General features: G+C 49.8%; 6 protein-coding genes across 6 annotated transcripts; 2 read left to right on the top strand and 4 right to left on the bottom strand.

The window, feature by feature from the left end:
• Positions 1 to 188: 188 nt before the first annotated feature.
• On the bottom strand, positions 189 to 1,258 carry PENARI_c006G11411 (uncharacterized protein; the record flags this gene model as incomplete). The annotated part of the gene is made up of 2 exons (XM_022630631.1): positions 189 to 1,054; positions 1,102 to 1,258. The coding sequence occupies 2 exons, from the start codon at positions 1,256 to 1,258 to the stop codon at positions 189 to 191; spliced, it is 1,023 nt and encodes a 340-aa protein (XP_022490043.1).
• A 324-nt stretch (positions 1,259 to 1,582) lies between these two features.
• PENARI_c006G01216 (ankyrin repeat domain-containing protein) lies at positions 1,583 to 3,127 on the top strand (the record flags this gene model as incomplete). The annotated part of the gene is made up of 2 exons (XM_022630144.1): positions 1,583 to 2,919; positions 3,001 to 3,127. The coding sequence occupies 2 exons, from the start codon at positions 1,583 to 1,585 to the stop codon at positions 3,125 to 3,127; spliced, it is 1,464 nt and encodes a 487-aa protein (XP_022489805.1).
• Positions 3,128 to 3,554: 427 nt separating this feature from the next.
• On the bottom strand, positions 3,555 to 5,290 carry PENARI_c006G07172 (cytochrome P450; the record flags this gene model as incomplete). Its single annotated transcript, XM_022630434.1, has 4 exons — positions 3,555 to 4,546; positions 4,610 to 4,862; positions 4,913 to 5,085; positions 5,134 to 5,290. The coding sequence occupies 4 exons, from the start codon at positions 5,288 to 5,290 to the stop codon at positions 3,555 to 3,557; spliced, it is 1,575 nt and encodes a 524-aa protein (XP_022489550.1).
• Positions 5,291 to 6,161: 871 nt separating this feature from the next.
• On the top strand, positions 6,162 to 7,649 carry PENARI_c006G08473 (uncharacterized protein; the record flags this gene model as incomplete). Its single annotated transcript, XM_022630490.1, has 6 exons — positions 6,162 to 6,308; positions 6,364 to 6,727; positions 6,797 to 6,914; positions 6,971 to 7,035; positions 7,104 to 7,429; positions 7,644 to 7,649. The coding sequence occupies 6 exons, from the start codon at positions 6,162 to 6,164 to the stop codon at positions 7,647 to 7,649; spliced, it is 1,026 nt and encodes a 341-aa protein (XP_022489716.1).
• A 582-nt stretch (positions 7,650 to 8,231) lies between these two features.
• Positions 8,232 to 11,369, bottom strand: PENARI_c006G01454 (PX domain-containing protein; the record flags this gene model as incomplete). Its single annotated transcript, XM_022630156.1, has 7 exons — positions 8,232 to 8,459; positions 8,521 to 9,664; positions 9,711 to 9,807; positions 9,861 to 10,497; positions 10,555 to 10,863; positions 10,934 to 11,163; positions 11,258 to 11,369. 7 exons carry the CDS (start codon positions 11,367 to 11,369, stop codon positions 8,232 to 8,234), a joined length of 2,757 nt encoding a protein of 918 aa, XP_022490027.1.
• Positions 11,370 to 12,110: 741 nt separating this feature from the next.
• ace1 (putative C2H2 transcription factor (Ace1)) lies at positions 12,111 to 14,797 on the bottom strand (the record flags this gene model as incomplete). The annotated part of the gene is made up of 5 exons (XM_022630429.1): positions 12,111 to 13,305; positions 13,358 to 13,642; positions 13,694 to 13,779; positions 14,011 to 14,261; positions 14,326 to 14,797. 5 exons carry the CDS (start codon positions 14,795 to 14,797, stop codon positions 12,111 to 12,113), a joined length of 2,289 nt encoding a protein of 762 aa, XP_022489565.1.
• Between the last annotated feature and the right edge of the window lie 1,158 nt (positions 14,798 to 15,955).

The following is a 15,955-nucleotide window of genomic DNA, read 5'->3' as shown; positions in this document are numbered from 1 at the left end:
GCGATGGGTATAAAAAGACGTAAGATTCGATTCCTTTATACTGTCTAGGGCTGAAAGGACACCAAACAACAATTGCAAGCTATCATAACATCGTAATTTCATAAAGTAGTTATACCAAAATTACACATGCAAGCAGATACTGGCGTAGGGCCCAGTCTGAGATAATATCTGCTAGACACATCTCTCCTTTAAGATAATTTCATCCCCTCAATAAGGCTGCGATCCAACTCCTTCTGAGCTTCAAGGTTAGAGATACGCTCCTTCAACTTGACGATCTCGTCATCTCTTTTTTTGAGCAGCATGCGTGCCATGTCTCGCCCTTTGCTAATGCCCTTGGTTCTAAGATCATGCTGATTGAGCAGCGCGACCATCTCTCTCTGTGCATGACTTGGTAGCACAACACTATGCTTGTCCAGCACATCTAGCAGACTTTTTGACAGATCAGTCATGTCATACTTCGAGTCTGTGTAGAGGACATCGCTATATTTGCTCGGCGTAGGCGTCATACATAGCTCCGCTGACGATGGAGGGAACTGCTCAGTTCGAGAGGATCGGGATGAGAAAGGTGTGGCAAGTGCAGATTGAGTCTGAGGAGAGCTGGTATTTAAAGCTTCGGAGAATTTCCGTTTGCCCGGGGAGGTAAATGATTGTGTGCGGGGCACCTTTGATGGTGATTCGCGGTGGAAGTCTGGTTGTGACACGAAAGGCTCTGTAGCCTGGCTGGATGATAGCACATTCGTGAGTTCCTCATTCTCATCGGAGTCGTCATTCCATCCATATTCGTCAGAGGCCTCGGAAATCATTCTGGCTTTGGCCGTTTTCGGAGGGGATATGAAGCTGCGCGAAGGGTTGTCAATGAATCGACGCTCGGTTTGAGGGGTCATGAGACCATTGCTAAGACGGCCAGGGGTTTTAGGTTTGGAGGGTGTCAGAGACGGAGGATCGACTTCGGATCGAGAGTTGGAAAGAACAGTTGCTTGTTCGCGGATCTCGGCGTCGCTTGCCCAAAGGAAGAACTTGCATCTAAGATGTTGGGGTTGATCGCAGGTCCAGACTATTCATGTCAGCCGCTGCTCTTTTCTTGGTGTAAATTCGACTTACAATATCTCCCGTGGTTTGGGCTGTGTTTCTTAACTTGATGTTGTTTAGCAGCGGGCCGATCTGGGCAGTCACAGCACCAGAGGCCGTCCTTGAAGAGACCAGGCGCCGTCATACGGGCCCGTGGTGAAGACGGAAAGCCTTTCTGGGGGGAAGTCATTATATCTCTCCTGTGCAAAGATGTGCTGAGTTTGAAAGAAGATGAAGCTGACAAACGTCGCCATGGAAGACGCGCTTATCGCTTATCGCCCCGGACTCTTGGCATCGTCATCTCCAACTGTCTCACTTCTACTTCTTCGCTTGAGACAAACACTGAGACACTGATAACTTTTAATCCATTTGCCTAATGTGGAGTTACTGGTAGGCTTTATTTCAGCTCGTTGAGGCTGAGTCCGCATCTCCACATCCAATTTAAGAAACCCAAATCCAACCTTATAACGAAAAGTCCAAACTCCATGCTTTTCTACCTGAATAAAAGGTCCAGATGCATACACCATGCACCAACCCAGAAGGACCATTTGCGACAATCCCTAAGGAGCTCTACATTACAATTTCAGATTTCCTCCCTGAGCTAGCCGACCTGAACGCCTTTACACGCACCAACAAAACAATCCACGCCCTCCTAAACAGAACCCTCTACAAAAACGACGCCATATCTCCCGACCCGAAAGCCCTCTTCTGGGCCAGCACACATAACAAGCCCTCAACAGCCCTCCTAGCCCTAAATGCAAACACAGACCCCAACTCCAAAACAGACAAAGACCCCCGCCTAAAGGGATGCACCCCAACCCTCCTAGCATCCTTCCACAACAGCCTGGCAGTCCTAAAACTTATCCTTTTGAACGATGACGCAAATCCAAATATCCGCGACTACAAATGGATCAGACCACCAATCTCCTGGGCTGCAAAGCAAGGCCACACAGAGATCGTGCAAACACTCCTAGCAGACCCACGCACAGATGTCAATCTCCAAGATAAATCCGGTGATACAGCGCTGATGATCTGCGCCGATCATCAACCCACCATGTTGACGACGCTTTTGCTTAGTGGGCAGGCTGATCCGCGGATTGCCAATCGGCATGGGTGGACGCCTTTATCGCGCGCTGCAAGGGATTTCAATTGTGAGATGGGGTTGTTACTTGCAAGGCATCTGCGGTTGATTCTTGATGGGGATGACAGTGCGAAGCATTGTCAGCACGTTTTTTTTTATGCAGCTGTGAGGGGTCATGCTGATGTTGTCGAGTATTTGGTTAAATTTTTCGGGGAGAAGTTGGATCCGAATGCTGATGGGGAGAGGGTTGGGCGTGCGGCGTTTTCTTATGCTGATGGGCAGCGGTATGGGCGTGGTGCGTTTACTATTGCTGCGGCGGCGGGCAATATAGATGTTGTGAGGATACTGCTTGGGTGGGAGGCTACAGATCCCAATTTGCAGACGCATTGGAAGAGGCAGACGCCTTTGTTTACGGCTGCTGAGGAGGGGAGGGAGGATATGGTTGATCTGTTGGTTGGGTGTGACCGGGTTGGGTTGGAGATTGCCGATATGCATGGGACTACGCCGTTGGGAGTTGCTGCGTATGGGAACCATGAAGGGATTGTGAGGCGGTTGTTGAGTGGGCCGCGTAAGGCTGATCCCAATGCTCGTGATGAGAATGGGCAGACACCGCTGTTTAATGCTGCTTTTTGTGGGCATCTAGGGGTTGTGAAGGCACTACTAAAGGCGGAGGGGATTGATCCTGGATTAGGGGATACGGAAGGAAAGACACCGGTTGAGGTGGCGATGGAGAATCAATACTATCAGGTCGTGGAGGTATTAGATAATAGGTAACGCATATTCAAGTAGTGCACTCGATAGGAAGCATGGCATACATACTCTTAACCGATCTTGAATGGGAATTTTCCTAGGGCTTGGTATATAGATCTCCTATCTCCACCAGAAGCCGTCGTTTTCGCCATGAGACAGCCGACTTCTGTTGACTGTGGCATGACTTCGGCGTCTACTTTCGTGACGAGTCTGTCCACAACTCGCTAAATAAATTTTCAGGCCGGATCCAGACCTAGTGAGCTGCTCAGTCACATTATAAAACAGCCTTGTAGCCTGAAAATACTGTACGAAGTATCTTTGGTGTATTTATATGCCTTGAAAAGATTGACTAGCGCGGGGCGGATCATGTTCTTGTCCTCTGCGGACTCTGTTGCTCTTACTATTATTCCCTTTACCTAGCCAATCTCTTCTTTCCTAATGAGTGCCTTCGAAAAGCAATGACATTTCTGGTACCTAATTTACTGCCAAGACTGCATGATACATGGCTAAAATGTATATGCACTGTCATTGTATAGCACCGTCAGGTAGTCCAATACCATTTGACTTCAATTGTAGGGTCCTCACTATTCAGATAGACTGAACGACCTATGGTTGTCACACGGAGATATCCTCATTGTTTGTATACCACAGTACCCTAGGTCCGACGCGACAGCCTCACCTCGATACCAGTCTGTCGAACGAAAAAGCTGTTGTGGGTCACCCAATCCCGATCCGGATGGACCAGCTTGATATCATAGCGCGAAACAAGAGTCGCAAGCACCTTGTACACCTCCAGTAGGCCCAGATGCTTCCCGATACAGACACGACTCCCACCCCCAAACGTTAGGTCAGCGTCGTTCATCAGACGCAGACGTTGCTGGAACACATGTTCAGTCTCCCGAGTCTCATCGCGAATCCATCGTTCCGGACGGAATACATCGGCATCCTCACCCCAGACAGACCTATTGCGTCCGACAACGTAGGGATTCATGCCGACTATGCAGCCCGCCGGGACGTAACGCCCATCAGGGAGGGTAAGTCCATCCTCTGGTACGTAACGTTCGAGGAGCATTGCGACCGCTGGATGGTATCTCATTGCCTCGCGTACCACAGCATCCAGGTATGGGAACTCTTTGGCCGATTTGTAGGGCACCACGGGTGTACCAGACATGTGGTCGTGAGCGGGGATCTCGGCTCTGAGGCGCTCCCAGACCCTTGGGTGCTTTAAGGAGAAGTACAGTGCCGCGTTGATGGTGGTACTTGTTGTATCGGCTCCTGCAATCATGTTGATCATCAGGTACGAGATGATTTGCATTTCGTTCACAATGTCCGGGAACCTTCCCTTAGCCTCGATGAACTTGTCGAGGAAGTCCGGTTTTCCTGGGTCATGATGGCCGGCGTCTTTGCCCTGGAGTCGGTCCACTAGGTGCCGAATCGATATGTTGGTAATAGTGCCAAAGGACGGCGGCCCGATCCGGTAAACAGGGTTCTTGTCCAACAGGTGATCCAAGATCGGCATTTGGCCCACTATGGAAAAGTAGTCCATGGCAGTATTTGCGGTGCTCAGGGTGTTGTCAAAGTCATAGCCCTTCTCTAGGTATCCGATAGGCTGGCTGAATGTAGTCTTACCGACTACGTCCCAAGTATCTGCATAGCATTAATTCCCGCCCTGGAAGTATCTGGGATGTATCCAGAAGAGGCTGAACTCACAAAGCGCAATCCATTTGCCCAGATTGCATGCTTTGGTAGCGCTAGGTTCACAGATGAAATTCTCCTCCAGGCGCTGACAGAGGTACTGAGTCATTTCATCTATATGAGGCTCCAATGGAAGCACCCCACTCAGGGAATAATGTTTAGAGATGGGTCGCTTCTGCCGCGCATGGGCCTCAGGTTTGCATTCGCTGAAGATGTTATAGATTATCTTGCCATTGGCTTTGGCGCTACTACCATGATAAAACTCGGTCTGTTACAGGTTAATAGCAGTATTCACCACACGAGGCCCAAGACTCTCACCTTCAAATAATCCGCTTTCGTGTTGTAGATTGTTCTGATCAACTCGGGGATATCCAGGTCTAACACGTTGGGTGCTATACGCACCACTGGGCCGTACTTTTTGTGTAGCTCTTGGACCACCATTTGATAGTTCCCCTGCCGCACATGAAACATCCGCCATAAGTTCGTCCATCCTAGTGAAAAAGGTCAGCTCGATTAAGGTAGTATTCCGCTTAGCTTACCTGCGAGGAAGGGGCCAGGAAACTGGCGCAGGGGGGAGAAGAGATACGTTGTCAAGCTCCAGAGGGACAGAGCTGCCAGAATAGCATAAACAAGGATGGTGGCGCTATCCCTGACGCTGAAGCCAGACACCGCTGCGAAAGATACCTCCGATATCATGATGACATAAATACAAATAGATATGGTATGTGACAGGGAATTTTGGGGGATTTTGACACACCGGAAAACCCCGCCCAGAGCATCTGCGATATATAGATGGCTCTTACATAGTGCAGGCTTGCTCCCCTGACACTGCCGATCATCAGCACTCTAGTGGGGTGCCTCGTTTGCCTTGCCTGGATTCTCCCGAATGGACGCATTGCATGGTCTCCAAGTGCGACCGTGGGTCTATTCGCGCGTGGCTTAAACTAAAATTGATGAAGCGTTGATTTGGCCAATAATACATGGCAGAAATCAACTCTGAATGACGGGCCGAAGGTGTTTAGACCGTTGCGACGCTCCCGCCGCCAGAAGCCTTTCCGCTGACAGTTGACCTGTCGAATGCGCGGACTTCGTGCAGTCGAAATGGCCCACATCCCAATTTCCCCGGAATCAACACGAGCTCTGGCGTGAGCGCCACTACGGTGCATTTTCGGACTAGACGCTGCTACTATCCCAACATGGTATGGCTTTCTCGAGTTAACAGAGGCCACTGCAACATGCGGCGTTATTCGCGCGCCTGAAACAGAAATGAGCAGCAATGAGTTGGGATCTTCCCAATCAATTATAATCATCCTCGCTAATGCTGAATCTGAAGGGTAGGATTGCAATAATTGATAGCCTACAATCATCCTACAGAGTGTCATTTTGGTATCATCTGTCATCATTATGGGGATTTGGGACGACAGTATCACATATTTAAAACGGGAGGAAGCCATCATCTGTGTCCTCGGGGTGCTCTCCTTCCGACAAAGCTTTGTGGTCTATCGATCCTCGGCGCATACTCTTTGACCGTCTCTCATTCCAAAGGCATTCTACAAGTGAATTAAGGATGTTGGCTGGCAAAGGTATTCGTGCCGTTGCGGTGATGTGGGCGATGACTTTTATCTCTTTCATTCTGGTCCCTCTCCGACTCTATACACGAGTATACATTATCGAAGCACTCGGAGTAGATGACCATGTGTTCAACTTGGCTTGGGTAAGCTACGCTCGTTCGAAATCAATATCCCGCTTGAACGCTCACCACGTTCCAGGTGTTTCTGCTCCTATACACTATCTTTATCACAATCGCAGGCGTGCACGGATTCGGACAGCCCATATCCACCTTGCCTATAGACTCGGCTGTTCAAGCTGTCTACAACGAAATGATTGGACAGACCTTTGCAGTGATAGGAATGGCTATTGCGAAGCTTTCGCTGGGTCTTTTTTTGCTACGCATTGTGGTTAAGCAATGGCATCGCCTCTCCATTTGGGTCTCAATGGTCAGTCTGTCGATTGTGTCCGTGATGACAGCAATTATTTTCTGGACCCAGCGTGTGCCGTCCAAATCCATATACGACCCTCGCGTCCCAGGGCGTAGCATTATCAATGTCACGCCATTCTCTATCTTGCTTGGGTGTATGTTCCATTCCTTTGATAGTTTTTCGCTTTTGCTATGAGCCATATACTGATATTGTTGTTATTAAGCATGGTGTGCTGCTGTGGACTTCTATTTTGCCCTTCTTCCGTGGATTTTCATTTGGAATCTTAATATGAAGTTCAAAGAGAAGATGTCTATTGCAATCAGCTTGAGTTTGGGTTTTATGTGTGTCGCTATAGCGCTCCATCCCCTTATAAGCGTCAACTAATCTTCACTTGCAGAGCTTGTGTATGCGGAATAATAAGAACTATCGATCTGGGTGGCTTGTCCAGCACCAACTACACAGGTAAGCACTTTAATTCAGTTCTCACCAGCTGTGGGCTCGGCTGATTTATCCGTGGCTCTCTGTTACAGAGGATACCGTCGACCTGGTCATCTGGTCGGGCGTCGAAATGGCCGTCACCTTGATCTGCGTTGGCATTCCCACTGTCCGCCCCCTCTACCGCGTTATCGTCCATGGTTCGAGTGTGAAGAGCTCAGACAGCAGATATATCAAACAAGATGACTCTTCTCATTCGTCCCGCTTTCGCATGCAGAACCCGACGAAGAGATCTACAATGTTTAGTGTCGCGCAGGAGAGTATCACTGAGGCATACATTGCTCGCAATAACCAGAGTGATGAGGAAATTCTTATGGGTCAGTATGGGAACAACATTGGCGGCATCCGTGTTCGTGAAGAGGTACGGGTGCAGAGGATCTAAAGCGACACCAACCCCTTTTTCTCCACTGGAAGCAGTTTATCTGGGCTTTACTAGGTAACACATCCCAAACCTGATTCCACTGCAGACATGGGGCTAGAGGCCCAAAATCTGGGCCAAGGAGAATTATAGGTGATTGAGCTTTATAGACCCTCTTCTGTCTTCTACCCTAATTACAATCAAATTTTGACATTAGGGTTAAGGACTTCCTCCCCGTTAAAGTGCTCTGATTGCCTTTAAAGTTGGGTGGGGAGGAAGCTCTCTCTATGAATGCATGAACTTTGTTTATGTAAAGTTTGAAAGTTTGAATGCCGTCCGGAAGGTGAAAATCTTGTGATTTTGGTTTGTTGGTACAGTAACAACGTACGAAGGAATGGCACATGGAATACAGTATTGCAGCGTGTGAGAGCTCTTAAGTGCTTCTCCTAGCTACTTATTGCATGCAGGAAAAATTGACCTCAGATATCGTACCGATAAATGTCGTAGATAGACTCCCATTTGACATCGGGCGTTGAGAGTACTTACCAAGTGATTCAGTGCCTGAAATACGACCCTACGAAGCCTAATTCAAAAATCGTATTCACTGCCCTATTGGTATTTTCAATGATTCGATCACCATCTACCCTTCCATACACCCCCAGCCAAAACAAGGCCAAGGCAGGGAGAATTTAAAACACGGTGTATCAAGAGAAAGCCAAATAAAAGCAAGCACAGAGAGCCATGTCTATGGCGGTATCGTGAACTATGCGAAGCAAATAGAACCACTCAAGATACCCATCCCCTTCTAATCCGCAAGCACATGCCGCAACATGACAACAAATGGTTCGCCCAGCTTGAGAATCTCGGTGACCTCCGGCTTAACAGGTTCACCGGCTGTACGGCGGAGTTGGTCCTGTTTCTTTGTGCGACGACGACGCTCGACGGCAATGGGATCGTCCATGTCTTCGTCTTCGGTGTCTTCGTCTGAGGCGTCGGATGCTTCATCTGAGATGGTGAGGTCTTCCAAATCGCCCTGGGGAGTGAGTTAGTATGATTTTTTAAGTTTGAGTCTGGGTCGAGTGGGAAATACATACCTCGTCAAGACCGAAATCACCACTACGGAAGGCACCAGTGCCAGGGATGGGTTCCCCTGCTGTACCTTCAGCGGCCATCTTCTGGCGGGTCTTGTTCAAATGCCAGCGTTTGCGGTCTTCATGCCACTTAATCAAAGCATTAATTTCGGTCAGGGCAATCTCTTTGTCGACCTGGCCGACGCCAACAGCTCCTTGGAACAAGGCGTTGATGTCCATTTTGCCTCCTGCGGGGCCATTGCGCAGGAAGTCGAGGATCTCCTCGATCCAAGACATTAGAGACTGGAACAGACCATTGTCATGCTGGTGCACTTCATGAATAAATTTGTAGAAGTTGGCCTCGTGACGAGCGCACAGGTCGATGAAGGCCTGCACAGTTTGGTTTGGATCGGCAGAGGCATCCTGGCGCTGGGAACTCTCAATCACACCAATAGCGTCGTCAGCGAATTGCGCAAAGTCGGTAATACTGCCGTACACGTTTGCAGACTTGTAAACTCGGACCAATGGTTCGTAAAAGATAGTGAAGAGATCACGGAAGAGCTGTAATGTGACAGGCTCTTCAACAATGCTCAGCATCATCGACTTATCCCGTTGCCGGGTGTAAAGCTTGAGAAGCTGCTTCATGTGAGCGAACCATTGAGCGCCCTGTTGCATTTCCAGGTCTACATTATCGACGGCGTGGTTCCAGGCAACGTAGCCGTTGAATACCTTTCCGATCTGCTCTGGCGTGAGCTCTGGAGATATGAGTTCAGAGCGAAGGATGGCGACAATAAGATCAACATCATCGGCCACGGCCTCTGCTCTGATCTCATTCTTGGTTTCTTCTTCGGCATCCGCGAAGGCCTTGAGCTTCTTGGTGAGAACTTCATCCTCGACCTTGGCAGCCAGCGAGTTGATATGTCGCTGGAAGTCTTTGATGCTCTCGTTCAATGTCAAAGAGAAAATGCGCTGCAAGAGTGACCGCGAGCCGAAGGGTTGTGCCATAAACAGGTCGAGAACACCGGACATGACTGCGGCTGGGTTGGCAATGCGAATGACATTCTTCATCAGGGTATAAGGGACGAGGCCGTGGATCCTCTTCGCTTGCGCGAAAAGTTCAGGGGAGTTATCCTCGGCAAGGAATAAGTGGTATATCGTTGCAGCAACTCTAATCACTGTTAGTAGTTGAAGATCTCGAAACTTGAAGAACATACTCAATACGAAGCCACTCAGCAAACTTCTGATATTGCGGGCTGAGGTCTGGAATAGAAGGCTTCTCCCGGATCTCAGCGAAAAGCTTTGTCAATCCATCTAAATTCAGCGAGATTAGCAATTTTCCTGACAAACGGCTCACGTTGACTAACTGCTCTCCACAATATCCCGACGGAACTGCTCCATGTAAACGTCCAACTCGGCAGCTCGCTGCCTGGCAATTTCATAAAAGCGTTTTTGCTCCTCGATTCTCACCGCATCCATGGCTTTCCGCTTCTGAACATCAAGCTCCTCTTCCTCATTCAACTTAATGGGACGGGCAGTCAAGAACTCTTCCATTGCCTTGGATTCCGAAACGCGCTTGTTCTGCAATATTGTGCGCAGGAACGCGCGCAGCGATACACGTTGTTCCTCGCGGTATAATACAGTCTCTCTTGATACATCGGTCGTCGATGCACGGGGTGATTTGGTTGATCGCATTGAACTTCGTGAAAGCGAACGCCGAATGCTACCCGTGGAAGGGGCAAGGGTCCGCGAGGAAGGCAACTCCTCGGGCATGCTGTTACCCTGTGTAGAAAGAGATGAGACTGAAGAGGCATCATCATCGGCATTTGAACCAAACCAGCTCGTAGTAGAGGTCTTGTTCTTGCGAGGAAGAGGTGGGAGATGTTTGCCAGGCATTTCAGTCCTCAATCTTTTGTGAAGCTTAACAAACTCTCCATATCTCCTCCCAACATGTAACTCGCCTTTGCCATCTTGACGAACTCGAATAAGAAATTCCTGTTCATGCTGTCGTGAGCAAACGTCTCCAACAAAACGAAAAGATCTCGAGAATATATCACTTACTGCGTGTTGATGGTATCGCATCGTCCGCTTGACAGACGTCGTCCGAACAGCGGCGACATTCACATCCCAGCCATTAATCGAATTACCCTCGGGCATATTAACCAGCAAGCCCGACTCCTGAGCTCCACGCTCCACAACCTCCATCTCAGAGAACTGAATGCGCTCCTCATAACCAGACGCGGTCGGTATACCCGAAACCATCATCAGCTCCACGAGCTTCTCGCATTTCCGTGCCAACTTCCGACGCTTCGTTTCCTCCAGCCGATCCTCCGAAGACGAAACATGTTTATTGGCGAACGATTCCAAAAACTATATCGCGAACCCGCCAGTCAGCAAGTCTCCCCCACCATGATCCCATACGGAGAAAAGAAAAACCCACGATTTGTAGCTTATCCTGCCAAAACTCCTTTTCCCGCGCCTGGTCAAGGAACGGGAAATTCCGAACGTGATGCACGAAGATATACCGCAAAATAGGTAGCTCAGAGTCGACAGGCGCAACCTCACCAAACTCAGACCTAAACGGCGCACCGAATCGCTGCAGCGCTGTCGGGGAATTCAGCTCGGAGATTTCGGCGCGGACTTGACGGGCGATGAGCTCGCGCTTGAGGTCTGTGGAATACCCCACCTGTCAGCAACTAATACTGGAACTACTACCACAAATACCACACAATTTCCATCACGATTGCGATCATGATCAACTCACAGTGTTCTTGCTTTCCGGTTAGGACCTGGCCTGGCGGGGCAGCGGGTTGCGCAGGCAAGTCCACACCCTTGCCGCTGGGGAATGCGGGATCAGACGATTGTGATTCCGGCATTGTGAATAGATGTCGTTGTCTCTCCTGGGATAAAAAATCAGGGCTTGCTTTTCCCGTGAGAGGAAATAGACACGGACAAATAGGTGATTTGTGGTGATTGTGACGAAGGGTCGTGAAACGAGGGGAATGCGTCTGCCTAACAAGGCTGGTTGACGCCGGAATTCCAACAGCGGCTAAGTCAGGCTGTTGGATGGAACGCACAAGCTCTTTAATCTAGATTGAGAGAGAAAGGAAGAGAGTGAATGAATGGGGAAGAAGGCGAGCGGGAAAGGAGGCGGAGAAGAGGAGATGTCGTCACACCCGCTCTGGTGGCAGATTGTAGGGCTGTCGCTAACTTTGCTAAACTGCGCCCCTGGGACTATTCTGATCGGCTTCCTGACGCGGCCTTTTGTCTCCACTGGCTTAGAGACTTACTATGAGGTCTTGGATGCCAAGACTGATTATGGTGTTGCCTACTCGTTTGCGAGCCTTATGAGGCGGGGATGTTCTCGGCGCTGATCTTGGTATGGTTATGATTATGATTATGACTATTAAGTTCTGCGTGATCAGGCCTCTGATCTCCACCTGACTATAAGTACAGTATCGGCATGATTTACGTGGAGAGATGAGAAAGAATCATGTGGAGATTTCTGTGGACTAACTAAAAATATATGAATACGAATACGTAGAGCCTTATTATCATCGCTGGGTCGCTTGGGAACAGGAAAAATTCAACAGGTGCGATATTGTGGGTCCTCCTCTTTACTTGAAATCCATCTCCATGTTGTCGCGGGGTAGGTAGTGGCCCTGGATGGGCTGTCCGTTCCAGGAGTTCATGAGAGCACGCTGCTGCTCATTCAGAGAATGGAACATAGTCTGCTGGGTCCGGTGGTACTGGAGTGCCTCATTGCTGTTGGTCTGCGTCATGCGGGGAGCAGCATGGCCCATCTGGGAGCTTGGGTCAAACAGAGTGAAATCGTTTCCGGCCTTGGGCTGGAGAGCGTATTCGTAGCGCTCCGAGAGGGTGTCGCCGACATTGGATGAGTCAGGAGAGTACAGCATGGCGTTGCCCTGGGCACCCGGAGAGAGGCCGGACACTTTGGTGGGAAGGGCGTAGGACAGATGGTTGTTGTTCATCTGGGTGAACTCGTTCGAGTAACCCTTCATGGCCTCCATGGGATGGGTAGGCGCCTGCATACGCATGGACATAGCGTTGTACTCGTCGTTGAGTGGGTACTCGAGGTTGTTCCACTCAAGGTCAAAGTTGATGCTGTCGGTTCCGGCGAGAGGGGATCCATCAAATGACACAGGTCCCATCAGATCGGGAACAGACTCTGACGAAGGGACAGACATGGAGTTCATAGACTGTCGGTGCATTTCCAGCGCCGGAATCAAACTGTTTGGGTCGCCAGCCCCGAATTGAGCCTGGAAACCGTCCAGATTCATCGAAGTCGGGAAAGAGTTGATATCATTCATCAAGTAAGGCGGGGATTCGCCGAACAAGGGGAAGTCATCGCTGTGAGGCGCAGGAGGCTCCGCAAAGTTGAAGTTGGGGTTCTCAGGCCAGTTGTAGGTCTGGTCGCTGGGAGAGGGGCTGGGCCCTGTGATTGGGGTAGCAAAGTCGGTGACCTTGGAGGCAGGAGTAGAGACACTGGGTGTCTGAGGAGTTGCCTGGACAGAGGAATCACGCTTGCTGCCGGTGCTGCCACTGCGACCATTGTTCTTGGATCGGACATATTTCCATCCGTGAGCCTTCTCCATGTGCTGCTTACAGTTGCTCGAGCGCTTCGAGGCATAGGTGCATGGCTCAAAGCCGCAGCGGAAAAGCTTGGGGGCATCCGAGTGTTTGTCGTTCATGTGGCGGTCGCGCTCTTTCTCGGTGGGCCAGCCAACCTTGAAATATTTACACGAAGTATCCTCGCACTTCCAGGGGCGAGAGTGGGTCTTCTCGTGTTTGCTAGAACAAGTTAGCATTGTCAACTTTGGTTTGAATGAACAAGATCACTTACGTCAAGTCACAAGGGCGCTTGAACACCTTGTCACAGTGGGAACACTTCTGGTTAATGTCCATAGGAGGAGCATTTTTCTTGCGACGAGCCATCGAGCGCTGCACGCCCTCGTCGACTGCATCGTCGAGGTTGATGGTACGCTTGATGGAACTAGACGAAATGGAAGAATCCACTTCATAAGGCTTTCCAGTCAGCATGGAAATGGGCTTTCCATCTTGCATGACAACAAGCTCCAGGGGCTTTCCGTCCTTGGAAATGCCATGTTCCAGATGAGCTTGGTGCACCCTATGTCGGGTTAGTACAACTGCATACTTGGGATGAAAGGGTAATACATACAGATTAGATTTCTCCTCGGGCTTGCCGCCCCGGGTCGCTGGGACCCGCTCACGCTCAGCGCGAATCATGGCGGCGTATCGTCGAACCTGTGAAACAAGGTCAAGGAAGTATCCGTTAGTATAAGGGCGATCGGCAGGTAGTCGTTGATCGCGATCGTTAAGATGAGACGCCGAAGTATGCAAGCATTGAATAGTGAACTCGCAGAAGCTGAGATACGAGAGTCGAGAGTTTGCAGACTTCTTTATAAAGAAGAGAGAAAAAACGATAAGCTTTCGCCGGAACTCCAATAACCCATTGAGAACAATATATTAACTTACCGGTGCCAACCACAATAGGGTTTTTTCAAGATCCCGCAGACAGACAATCTGCTTATTGACAATACGTTGAGGAATACTCCGTACCAGTGGGTGGAACGGTTTAAGGCGAGGTTCTTTGAGGATGGGAACAAGAACGTATCGTTCAATTTGCTTGCAGGCAGCGGGGCCTAGTTGACGCTTGGATGAGGATCCTGAAGCAAATGCGGCAATAGAGTCTGTAATGGCAGATTGTTTGTCGTGAATACCATTATCTGCTATTCGTTAGAGCCCGGAACCTCAATGAAGGGACAATACAGGAACAATGTGTGAGCCTACCTTTGCTGTTTGAATCAGAGAGCTCTTCCTCGCTGCTGACTGATGACCCAATGCCACTGTCAGAATCGTGACTATGATCTTGCTCCTGGTCTGTCTTTTTCTCCTCGTTCGAGGAACCAAGGTTGGACATGGAATTAGAGTTTCTGCGCATGGTATCAGGCACAGTACTTCCCGAGCCTTTCTGTTTATCCTCGGTGGTATTGAGACTAAGACGGCCAAGGATAGAAGTCATACGCTCCTCGGCGGCGGTGATCGCTTCCAAAGATGTTGGCGAACGACGAGGCAGTGACCGAAGGTTCAAGACTGGATCACTGTCACTGGACGGCGGGGAGGTGGGAGTATGGAAGGTCTCTCCTTTCTTCAGTCGCATCTCAGATTCAACAGAGTCGGTCGACATGGTGGGCAATTCGGTGTTTAAGATGGGCCGGCGACGCGGGTGCAGCCGCGATGGCTCTGGCTGGGCGGAAGACATTATTGGCGGTGCTGCATCAACCCAGGCGTTAGCACACTGATCCCAACAGGAAAGGACCGGGTATTGCGGCTGATTGGCCGACTCCATGACTCACCGAGGATCTGTGTCCAGATGATTCGAGAAGTGACGTACGGTCGAGTCAGAGATGTAAGCCTCTGATTTTCGACTCCGTTGGGATATATATCAGACGCCCACTGCTCGTGGATGATCTAAAGCGACAGAAATCGACACCCTTCAACAGACGCAAGGCTGTGGAGATCTAACACGATCGCGATAGTCTGATAATCTCCGGGTGCACATGCACTCCTGAACCAAAAGTGTCGGAGAGTCTGAAGGCTCCAAAACAGGGTCCAAGGAGTGTCGGACTGATATAACCAGCCAAAATGGTGTTCAGTCGTCAACGGCGATCGTCCAAGGGAATACGATACCCCGGAATAAAGATGCGATGTCTTCCAGTATCTGGATATCAGAAACGATAACGTCTTGAGATGGCGGACAGCCCCACTATAGAAGCCGATATTGGAAGTTCTTGAAGGCAGCTATGGAGGACAAAAAGGGCAGAAACGAAGAATAAAAGAATAAGCTTGACAACGATGGGGGGAATAAGCGGATCAAGGAAAAGAAGAACTGGAGGCTCTGATGGCGCGTTGGATGTCTGCCTGATAGACGAAGACGCTAACCCCAAAGTAGTATAGTTTGCGATGGCTGAGCACATTCTACGTCATGTGATTGGTGGACTGGACTGTATTGTAACTCAGTACTGGTAATTACCAGGTCCAGCCTTGTTGGTGGCACCCCAGCGGGTATCGTACCGTTTCCCCACTGCTTTATTTGGAAACTCGGAGTCGGAGACATTTGTTCTCCGAGAGCCTCATTGAGTTCAGGTTAACTGTTTTGTTCTTTCATGTTCCCGTTATACGGAGTACCCGTTTGTGGGATACGTCACTCAGAATCATGCCATAATCCCTGAATCACAGGACATGATTGGCGTTGCGCCCGACATGGTCTAATATCTTGGCCACTGGACAAGAGAAAGGGTCTTGAACAGCCAATCCACATTCCCGGACCCCACAGGCCCATACAATGACTCGTTCTAACTGTTCCAATACGAGGTTACGAGCTGCGTGCGCATTTGAACCTGCGCACTTGAGCCGCCTG

The sequence above is a fragment of the Penicillium arizonense genome (genome assembly GCF_001773325.1).
Source record: "Penicillium arizonense strain CBS 141311 chromosome Unknown PENARI_contig006, whole genome shotgun sequence".
NCBI classification, from domain to species: domain Eukaryota; kingdom Fungi; phylum Ascomycota; class Eurotiomycetes; order Eurotiales; family Aspergillaceae; genus Penicillium; species Penicillium arizonense.
Note: the sequence above shows the minus strand (reverse complement) of the source record. Positions and strands in the feature narration are given on the sequence as shown.